General features: G+C 40.9%; 1 protein-coding gene across 6 annotated transcripts in view; it reads right to left on the reverse strand.

Annotated features, from left to right (window-relative positions):
* CTNNA2 (catenin alpha 2) overlaps positions 1-12,068 on the reverse strand; it is a 1,975,930-nt gene that overhangs the window by 1,658,673 nt on the left and 305,189 nt on the right. For all 6 annotated transcript variants that reach the window (XM_044295267.1, XM_044295273.1, XM_044295260.1 and 3 more), the window contains one exon: positions 10,488-10,691. In XM_044295267.1, coding sequence (XP_044151202.1) covers positions 10,488-10,691 — 204 coding nt within the window. The remainder of the gene's footprint in view (positions 1-10,487; positions 10,692-12,068) is intronic.

The raw sequence follows: 12,068 nt of genomic DNA on the forward strand, positions 1-12,068 counted from the left end.
TCTGTAAACAGCATGAGATGAATAGTAACGTCCTTGTTTATGTATTTTGTACTTGTTTATAATACCGCCGCTGACAATGTCTTCATCTCCGCCAAGCAGCGCCTGTATGACGAGCTCCTCACTGACAGCTTTGCAAAGAGTTTTTAGCTGAGGTTATCATTCATGTATAGTATCCTCCATCCAGGGGCCTTGGGCCCCAACCTTCTTCTTCTCATTATACGCACACATAAGTGGTACGCATTGACCAGCTTTGAAAAAAATGTTGCTCACCAAAAATGTAACCACAAACAAACATAAAAATTGTCCCTTTAATAGATCTAATAGTATTAGTTACAAACAACAAAACATAAAGGGCATCTGTCAGCAGTTTTGTACCCGTCAAATTGGCTGACCTGTTACATGTGCGCTTGGCAGCTGAAGACATCTGTGTTGGTCGCATGTTCATATTTGCCCGCATTGCTGAGTAGAATGAAGTTTTAACATATGCAAATTAGTCTCTAAGAGCAACGGGGGCGTTTCTGTTACACCTAGAGGCTCTGCTCTCTCTGCTCTCCACAGTTTGGGTGTTTTATTGCAGCTAAGCCCCATTCGCTTAAACTGCAAAAGAGCTGCACTGCCAGGCACAACCCATGGACAGTTGTGGCACTGTTTCTGGAAGAAGGCTGCCATGTTTTGATCTGTAAGAGACTAGTGATGAGCGGCATAGGCAATATTCAAATTCACAATATTTAGCAAATTTTTGGCTAAATATTCTCCATAAATTCTCAAATTCTCAAATTCGTGATCCCCAGTCATTGTTTACTTGATTGCAAAAATCGACAATGCAATATATTCGCGATAAATTCGCAATAAATTTGCGATCACAATATTCAACACTATTCGCGAATACGAATATATAGCACTATATTCTAAATATTCACAAATTCTCAAATACAGGAGATATTCGCAATTAAAATTCGCGATTCGAATATTCACGCTCAACACTATAAGAGACATGAGTGATTTCTTGAAAAATGGATGCAGGTATGAATCAATTCTACTGAATCAAATATGCTCCAATTGCCGTGAAAGTTAGTATATATCAAGTCTCTCTCTTTCTCTCTCTCTCTCATTCACCGGAAAGAATCACAAAAAAGTGGGGTTTGTTAAAATCCAAATTTTGTGGGAAATTTTGAATAAATTCCAATTTAGCAGAATTGATTCACTCTCATCTTTAATCTGTAATTCATCAAATACATTAGCATAAAACTTGAAACAGACAGAAGGGAGTATGACAGCTGGATCAGACTACACAGGCATGTTTGTAGTCTGTTACCATGGAAACACATAAGTCTGAATAAGAGGTGTAGAAATAGAACAATAGGACATTTTTAACTATAACCTATCTCAAAGTTGCTTCTTTTTTCATTTCACATACCTTGGGTGAAAAAAAATAAAAATGTTTGCAACGGTGGATAAGGGGTTTGTTAAAATCCAAACTTTTTGGGAAATTCGGGACAAATTCTGATTTGGTAGAATCAATTCATTCATCTTTAGTGATGAGCGGCAGGTGTCATATTAAAATTTGCGATATTTCACAAATATTTTGTAGAATATTCGGCGAATATTCGCAAATTCGAATATTCGTTATATTCTACGATTTTTTTACTTGAAAAATCGACAAGGTAATGATCGCGTAATATGCAAATTTTCGTAATGCGAGTTTTCATAATGCAAATTTTTATCGCAAATTTTTCAATTGCCGAACAAAAACATGATTCCTCCCTGCTTCTTGCTTGTGGGCCATTGAGTCATAGCACTATATTGAATATATTTGTTTTTTCGAATATTCGTAATATTCTAAAACAAGAATATATAGCAATACAGTGAATATTCGGAAAAAAAAACTAATATAGAGCAATTTAGCTAATATAGTGCTATAATTTTTTAAATAGTTGTAATTTTTTTCCAATCTGAACTTCAGATGAGAAAAAATGACAACTATTAGACAAAGAAAATTATAGCACTATATTAGCTAAATTGCTCTATATTTGTTTTTTGTTTTTTCGAATATTCGCTATATTGATATATATTCTTGTTTTAGAATATTACGAATATTTGAAAAAACAAATATATTCGATATAGTGCTATATATTCGTTTTTTAGAATATTCATCATTTTTCCCATTTAAAGTCATGATTCCTCCCTGCTTCTTGCTTGTGAGCCAATGACTCATTGGCCCACAAGCAAGAAGCAGGGAGGAATCATGTTTTTACTGGGCAATTGAAAAATTTGCGTTAAAAATACGCATTATGAAAATTTGCTATAAAAAAATCTCGAATATTCGAAATTAAGAATATATCACTATATTCTAAATATTTGAGAATTTTCTAAGTACTTGTATTCACGATAAAAATTTGCAATTCGAATATTCGTGATCAACACTACTCATCTTTAGGGTACATTCACACGTCCGTAGAATGGCTCCGCATCCGATCTGCAAATTGCGGAACGGGTGCGGACCCTTTCATTCTCTATGAGGCAGGAATGGATGCAGACTGCACACAGTGTGCTGTCCGCATCTGCATTTCCAGAGCGCGCCCCCGATCTTCCGGTCCGCGGCTCTGGAAAAAAATAGAACATGTCCTATTCTTGTCCGCAATTGCAGACAAGACCAGGCAGTTCCACGTGGGTGCCGGCCGGGTGTTTTGCGGATCGGCAATATACTACGGACGTGTGAATGGACCCTAAGGCCTCATGCACACGACCGTTTTTTTTTAAGGTCCGCAAAAACGGGGTCCGTGATCCGTGACCGTTTTTTCGTCCGTGGGTCTTCCTTGATTTTTGGAAGATCCACGGACATGAAAAATGAAAAAAAAATCTAAGTCAAGTTTGCCATTGAAATGATAGGAAAAAACAGACACGGATTACGGACACGGATCACGGACGCGGATGACAATCTTGTGTGCATCCGTGATTTTTCACTGACCCATTGACTTGAATGGGTCCGTGAACCGTTGGCCGTGAAAAAAATAGGACAGGTCATATTTTTTTCACGGCCAGGAAACACGGATCACGGATGCGGCTGCCAAACGGTGCATTTTCCGATTTTTCCCCGGACCCATTGAAATTCAATGGGTCCGCGAAAAAAACGGAAAACGGCACAACGGCCACGGATGCACACAACGGTCGTGTGCAGGAGGCCTTAATCTGTAACTCATCGAATATAAATTTTGATGAAACCTGGAACAGATAGAAGGGAGTATGACAGCTGGATCAGACTACACAGGCTTGTTTGTAGTCTGTTACCATGGAGACACATAAGTCTGCATACGAGGTGTAGAAATAGAACAATAGGACATTTTTAAATAAAACCTATCTCAAAGTTGCTTTATCTTTCCTTTCACATACCTGGGGTGAAATTTATTATTTTTTTTGCGAAGGTGGGTGTAGCTGAGCTCTGCTTAAGGGGGTCTTTAAATATGCATGCTGGGCTGAGTTTTACGCGTTTTGATCTCCGCAGTGTCTATGCATTGATTTTCTTCCAATTCTCTGGATGCCATTTAAATGACAATAGATCCATGTTATATGAAGAAAGTGAAGCGGAAGATGTGCTCCTTGCGTCAGAGTCTTAATTCCGTTGTGCGTGAAAACTGCAGAGCGATATTACATCTTCTGTTATGTGATGGGGGGAGGGGAGGGGGTGACACGCCGCGCTTTTCACTGACAAATACACAGGTTTCACTTCTCCAGCAAAACACGGAGAGAACATTCCAGGAGAGAATCGCAAAGCTTGAAAGTAGCTGTAAATGTCTTTCTTTATCTTGTCTGATGAAACTGCGGCACCACTTGATATTCACTCCATGACAGATGCCGGGTATAGAGAATTGTAGAGGCTTAAATAATTTCCCACCAAATGCTGCATCTACCCCAGAGTGAGATTTGGCAGGGAAATGTTCCCGTGTATGCAGAACGCTTCCTTGTCCTACTCACACCACTGTGATTCATTGGGAGGAGAACGAAAAAGTTCCAGTTGAAACTTTCTCTAAAAAGCGCAATTTCCTGCATTTTAACCTTACTCTACCTCACTTTGAGGGCTTCGTTCTAGAGATAGGTGCGGGTATCAGAGACCTATCAGACATTCTGACTGCCTGATTGTTGGGAAGGAATTTTTTCCCCTTAAAATTAGGAAAATTGGCTTCTAACTCAAGAGATTATTTTTTGCCTTCCTCTGGATCAACTTGCAGGATGACAGGCCGAACTGGTATTGGACCGATGCCTTTTTTGAGCCTTAAAACGATGTTACTATGTTATTGATGGCATATGTCACCAATTTTTTACATGACACAACCCCTTTAACTGTGCCATCAATGTGATTTTATATATATTTAAATATATTATAGTTAAATGAAATAATTCTTGCTTTCTGCAGATACCACTAGAGGGAGCTTACAAAATGCAGTGTACATATTGAACTCAATGATAACACTGTATGCAGTGAGCTCCCCCTGGTGGTTATTGCAGGTATCCAGAATGTTATCATTTAGTTCAGTGTATGCAGAGGATTCGGAGGTCTGTATCAATTCCTATCAGCTCTAACTCACAGCTGAACCAAGCCTCAGGCTCGTATAGCAGTGAAGCATCATGGAAAATGCCTATGGTAATTATACCATAAAGAAACACAATAACATTGCTGCATAAAGAAGTCTGCTTTCCCCAGATCCTGAACGCTTAAAGAGGTTGTCCAGTCCCAAAATCAAAATTCTTTTTCTGTGCTCCTAACACCCCTCACCATTCATACATAAGCCCCCAATATCTGTTTTTCATGTCCGAGCTTTCCTTTCTCCCTGGAAGACATCAGACTATCCTGGCAGACCTGTTTACTTTCTCTGCTTCTTGTTTTGTTGAATACATAACTTTATTGATACACCAGCCTGGCTGCACTGCACAGTGATGAGTCACAGGCTGTCCACGCCCCCACTCTGCTCTGCCTGCAGCAGCCACACCCACTATAACTCCTGTGTCCATCTTTCTGCACACAGACATGAATCTACTTCTCACTCAGTATCTAAATCCCATCACTGACTGTCCACAGGCTCTGCCCTCACATGTGTATCTAATCCTATCCTGTGTGATACAGCCTGCTGAGCGGTGTATCTAATCCTATCCTGTGTGATACAGCCTGCTGAGCGGTGTATCTAATCCTATCCTGTGTGATACAGCCTGCTGAGCGGTGTATCTAATCCTATCCTGTGTGATACAGCCTGCTGAGCGGTGTATCTAATCCTATCCTGTGCGATACAGCCTGCTGAGCGGTGTATCTAATCCTATCCTGTGTGATACAGCCTGCTGAGCTTTGTATCTAATCCTATCCTGTGTGATACAGCCTGCTGAGCGGTGTATCTAATCCTATCCTGTGCGATACAGCCTGCTGAGCGGTGTATCTAATCCTATCCTGTGTGATACAGCCTGCTGAGCTGTGTATCTAATCCTATCCTGTGTGATACAGCCTGCTGAGCTGTGTATCTAATCCTATCCTGTATGTGAGCCTGATACACATCCTGTTGTGTGCGATACAGCCTGCTGAAGTGTGTATCTAATCCCATCTTCTATGACACAGCCTGCTGAAGTGTGTATCTAATCCCATCTTCTATGATACAGCGTGCTAAGCTGTGTATCTAAGCCTATCTTGTATGATCCTGCCTGCTGAGCTGTGTATCTAAACCCTTATGCACACGACCGTATCCATTTTGCGATCCACATTTTTGCAGTCCCATTGAGTTCTATGGATTTGAGGTCCTCATTATGAGGACCAGAATAGGACATGTTCTGTCTTTACTGGAACTGACATACGGATGTAAAATACACACTGATGACGTCCTTGTGCTTTCCACATCCGGATGTCAGTTCTGTGAAAGATAGAACATGTCCTAATTTGGTCCTCATATTGCGGATCTAAAACCCATAGAACTCAATAGGACTCCAAAATTTTATTTAATTTTTTTGCATTTTCTCTCCTTTTTGCATATATATATATATATATATATATATATATATATATATATATGCAAAAAGGAGAGAAAATGCAAAAAAATAAATAAAATTAACTAGATATAAATGTGTTATAATGTGGTGACAATTTATAAAGTCATCTGACAAGAGCAGCTCTTGTGGTGGACAAGTCATGTAGTCTATGCAAGCCATGGTGTAAATCACAGTACACCATGTATTCATGCTGGTGGATTTTATTTCCAATACCTTAGAAAATTTGGGGGTAAAAGAAGAAACATCGGGACATTTAGGACCCTCATCTATTAGCTGGGGTGGAGAGTGGCAACAAAGAGTGTCTCTCTCTGTGGAGGACCCAGTGAGACTATCGCAGCCTATTGTTGTCAATGGGCAGCATGCAATGCTTCCTTTCCCCTGTGGAGGAGCTGTAGCAGGATTAAACACTTCCTGTTGCCAGATACAGCTGATCGGTGGGAATCTATGTGACCAGCTTTTTATTGGGGAATCCTTCTCACAAAAGATTGGGACATTATCAAAAGCAGGCTACCAGGACGTATTTAAACTTCGTCCATCTCTCCATTTGCAGGAGCTGAACCCGTCTGAAGGAATATATTAGGTAATGGAGATGGGTCCTAGTAGATTTGTACTCAACACTGAAAACAAACTTCAAAATCGCAATGTTACCGCAGCACAGTTTCAAAGACTTCACTCTGATCAGTTTATCCAGATTCATGTATATAACACTAGAGGTGCAGTGAAGACTGACACTTACATAGGCCAAGCAGTATTGAAAGCCAGATAACGATGCCTAGGTTCTACAATGCATTCTTCTAGTTGTGGGTTAAATCAATCCAGTATAAAATAAGATGCGGGGATGGTAAGATTGAATGTTGTCCTCCACAGCCCCCCACACACAACCTAAAAATTCCCAGAAATGTAAAACAGAACAGATGTAACCAAAATAATTGCCAAGTATCCCAATCTAAGGCCTATTAATATGATACCATTAGCATCATCCAACGCACAGCATCGTGAAGCTTTCCTGCACAGATCGCTCTGTTCCTCAAAATGTCCGACCGATCAGTGTCCACATTGTGTCCACACTGATGAAACCTCGTGTGACCATATCACCCAACATCGATGAGATCACTAAGACATTGGTCAGCCATATTGATTAAGCAAATTTCCAAAGCTGAACTTCAGGGTGAAGTCAACTTTAACGCTGGTACTATGGAGGTGAGGGACATAGCAGGGCATAACTAACATGGTCACCAGACCCACTCATAGGCCTCAGAGTGGACAATAATACAGTACTTCAACCTCTTCAGTGTTGTTGCATTACGAGCTGAAAATACTTCCTATACAACTTGTGCTGTGCATGTAAAGCACAAGTTGTGGCTTTAAGGATGGCGCACACTCAGGAGCCTGGAGACATTGGAGACATTGTCTGTGATAAGCGACAACACCAATCATGGAAAATTTAACCTCTCAGATGACATGGTCAATTGTTACCATGGCATCTAAGTAGTATTTTCTCGGGAACACTGCACTCCCAGAAACCCAGAAACAGTCGTCGTCGTCGTCCCCCCCCCCCCCCCCCCCCGCGCGCGCGCGCCAAGATGTTCAGTTGCTATGGCCCGTCATAGTGAATTTCCCATGGAGCCCTATAAGAACATAATTAATCTCCCATAGGATGCAATGTTAAATCATTGTAGTCTATAGCAGAAGCATTAAGATAATTGCATGTTAAAGTCCCCCAGTGGGACTTTAAAAAAAAAGTGTAAAAAGTGTATAAAGGATATAAACATTCAAATAAAAAAGTGGAAAACTGGTCAGGATTGAAGGAAAAGTGAAGGACAATGAATGCAGGACAAGTCTCAAAAAAAAAAAAACTGTCTCAGGCTGCCTGAGATTGGAGACTGGGGTGAAGGTTCACCTTCCAGCAGGACCATGACCCTAAACACACAGACAGAGCTACACTAGAAGGATTTAAGAGTATCTCTTGGAAAGGTCTAGTCAAAACCTAAACATCAATCCACCGGAGAACCTATGGCATGACTTGAAGAACGCTGGCCACCAGCACAACCCATCCAACCAGAAGGAGCAGTTTTGCCTGGAAGAAATATCCCAGGGGGTAGATGTGCTGAGCTAATAGACACAAACCTCAAGAGACCTGTATCTGTAATTGCAGCATAAGGTGGAATCCCAAAGCATTGACTTTTAGGGGATGAAAAGTTCTCTTTCTTAATCATTGTTTGTCTAAAAAATATTTTTGCACCTTCAAAGTGGTACATGTGATGTGGGAGGAATGGGTGACAGAAAAAACAGCATCGTAAAAGCTAAAATGGTTGTCGAGGAAAGTATCCTAAGTCCTGAAGGCAGGAGTCTGGAGCACAACTGTCAGAGCAGTAGTGAAAGTCCACAAATGGGTACCGGCTGCACCACGAGCCAGGAACACTAGCAAGTTCTCATTTTTAGTCTGAGGTTCACGTTATGGACTGTTACTTTTACCCGGGAGTCTTAATCCTCTGTGATGTACAAGTTAAGAGCCGTGGCCTGATAATTTGCCTGTCAGTGTAATATCAGTAATGCTGTAATGCTTTGGAATATAATGGAAAAGTGTCAATCGACAATGGCAGAGTTGCAGTTTTTTGTATTCCCTCTAAAAAAAATAGTAAAGATAATAAATATAGTATATGTACTCCAGAATGTTGTCAAAAATCTAAATTACCCCACAAAAAAACATGCCTACATATGGCTGCCTCAGTGCACAACTTAAAAAATGCAATACAACCATGAATTTTTTTTTTTTAAACAAATCAAAAGTACTTTAAAGAAAAACTGCCTTAGTTGCCCGTGGCAACCAATCAACTACTATCTTTCAAAGGAGTTCTGAAAAATGATTAGTGGAAGTTATCCCTGGTAGGTCCCCACCAATCTAGTAGTTATCCCCTATCTTGTGGTTAGGGGATAGCTTGTAATTACTGGAATACTCCTTTAAGACGCAACATAACCCAGCCCCTGAGGAGCTCAATAAGCACACAGGTATATAAGCAGTACTGTAGCTCGGTTTTCCTTTACCAATGGAAAATACTCTAGGCAAGGCAACACAGCTTATTGGCACCCACCCCCCAGCAGCCGTGACACATACCTCAGTAGTGTTTTTGAATTTTCAAATGATCATGAGATCAATGGCTGTCTCTGGACTGACACGTGTGATAATTTGTTTAAAATAAAACATAACATTTATTGTATTGAATAATTAAAATACTTCACACTAGACTAACAATTACAATTCTCAGCTCAGCCTGCTATCTGTGTGGTGATTTTGTATTTGTAAATCACAGATGGTGGTTTTAGCGTCTTGGGGTACATACGGAGGTGCTGCTAACTGTCTGATATTTTATGTATTTGCTCTGCTTGGCTGCTCTATATTTAGCGGCCCTTGCTATTGCCAGCTCTGTTATTCCACAATGCTGTGGTCCGTCACAGAAGGTGGTGCGCTCTCGCTCCTATCTATTGCTGACAGTTGCTCATACACTGTTGTCCTAAATGTCCCCCTATCTGACTGCTGTACTATTCGCTCCTTATCACTGATGCACTGCAGGCTGACGCTGTCTAAAATACACGCTTTACAGGACTCTGCCCCCCGACATGTTTCGCCAATTTAACTTGGCGTCTTCAGGGGATCGGGCAGTCATACTTCAGTAGAGCCCCTAGCTATGGCCCTGATATAAAGGAGCACCTCTGCATAGAGCTTACCTACTACTGTTTGATATAGCAAGTTAGTTGCATTGTCAAATAGGAGTCTGAGGTAGTCTAAGATCCACCTCCTGTCTCATGAAAGACTTACATTGCTGTGCTTTCTATTCTCTTTGCTTTATACTGCAGGTCAGCTTATTCAGATTGGCTGCTTTACGTCAGCAGAAGCCCACTACGAACTCATCTAAAAAGTCAATGCGTTACATCCTGGAAAGAATACTCAAAGTACAAGCATCAAGATTAGGAAGATACTGCTGGGCCTAAATAGCTCAAGCAGCTCCCAGAAAATAAACACTAGCAATACAATAACAGGCACAACAAATTTAAAGTGACCTAAAAGCCTACTGGGACTAACATTGTATAGGACCATAGGAGCTAATGCAAGTTTTCTATGCCAGATACCAGTTCAATACAACATCTTTATCATCTCACGCAAAAACAATTTACTGTCGCATTTCACAACTCTAAGTGTCTCCTATTTGTAATTACACAGAACAATGTAAGATGCTCCTCAAGAAGGGCTTCATGCAGAACAAGCCATTATGGTTTCCCTATGAGAGAAACAATTAGCTAATACTTATTGAAGTGTTTCGAAAGATTAGCTCTCCCTCCCGGTAACAATAATTGTCATGTTGTTGGCAAAATTCGAGCTCTCCTATGATCTTTTTTTTTTTTTTTTTTCAAAAGTGTCAGTCAATGCACCGGTTGACGGTAAAAAGCAAAGAGAGGAGACTTACGTTGTTCATGTACTCGCTCAGTAGGTCTTGAAGGGCTTGACGGACGGCATTGCACTCGGCCACGATTCTCTCTCTCCTGTCGTCGCGGGTGCATGAGGAGTCCGCCATCAAGGCTGCCCCACTGATGATGCTCTCCAACCTCTCCTCAAGAGATGGCCGGAAGCGGGCTTCACTGAAGGTCATGGGGTCTAGGATGATCTTATTCTGTGGGAACAAGAAGAAAAATATTTATTCATTGGAAAGAAAGAAAGAAAGAAAGTACAGGCAGCATGGTGGCTCAGTGGTTAGCACTGTTGCCGTGCAGCGCCGGGGTTAGAATCCGACCATGGACAACATCTGCATGGAGTTTGTATGTTCTCCCCTTGTTTGTGTGGGTTTCCTCCAGGTTCTCCGGTTTCCTCCCTCACTCCACAGACATACTGATAGGAAATTTAGATTGTGAGCCCCATTGGAGAGAGCAAGCAATGATAATGTCTGTAAGGTGCTGTAGAATATAGTAGTGCTATATAAGTGCATAAAATAAATAAATGGAAGGAAGGGAGATAGGGAAGGATAAAATTAAGGAAGAGACACCCATTCAAAAAAAATGAGACGACAGACAGAACTCATAGAAAAAACATGAGGAGACCTCTGTTGTATTGTTTGGAGTATTTTTCCCAAATCCTTATTAATAAATTCAGCCACTATATGGAAAGAAGGAAGGAATAGGGAAGTAAGGAAGGAAGGAAGAAGGGAGGGAGGGAAGGAAGGAATAAGGAAGGAAAGGAGCAAGGAAGAAAGAAAGGAATAAGGAAGGAAGGGAGCAAGGAAGAAATGAATAAGGAAGGAAGGAAGCAAGCAAGGAAAGAATAAGGAAGGAAGCAAGGAAGGAAGGAATAGGGAAGGACGGAAGGAAAAGGAAAGGAAGGATAAAATAAAGAAAAAGAGACATCCATTCTACAAAATGTTATGAGTTCTGTCTGTTGTCTCTTAGAAAAAACATGAGGAGGCCTCTGTTGTATTGTTGGGGGTCTTTTTCCTAAATCTTTATTAATAAATTCAGCCACTATATGGAAGAGGAAGGAATAGGGAAGGAAGGAATGAAGAAATAAGGAAGGAAGGAATAGGGAAGGAAGGAAGGAGGGAAGGATAAAATAAAGAAAAAGATACATCCATTCAACAAAATGTGACAAGATCTGTCGTCTTTTAGAAACAACCTGAGGAGGCCTCTGTTTTATTGTTGGGGGTCTTTTTCTACATCATTATTAATAAATTCAGCCACTATATGGGAGGGAGGGAAGGAAAAACTAGATAGAAAGGAAAGAAGGAAGAGCTCAGTGGAAGGGAGGAGGGTGGTGCATAGTCTGACAGTCCACACACAGTACAGACAGACAGACATGTCAGTCATCTAGATCTGAGGTATGAACCCGCTACTTATGTGCACTGACAGAGGTATAGTGGTAACTATTTGGCCATGGAGCAGATGCTCTACCTGGAGCAACCACCACTGTTTGGAGATGACTTCACACCACTGTGTCTGATACCATCAAGCTGCACAATCTAAAAATAGAATGTGACATATGTCTAACAGATATGTATGAC

The sequence above is a fragment of the Bufo gargarizans genome, chromosome 1 (assembly GCF_014858855.1).
Source record: "Bufo gargarizans isolate SCDJY-AF-19 chromosome 1, ASM1485885v1, whole genome shotgun sequence".
Classification (NCBI taxonomy): Eukaryota; Metazoa; Chordata; class Amphibia; order Anura; family Bufonidae; genus Bufo; species Bufo gargarizans.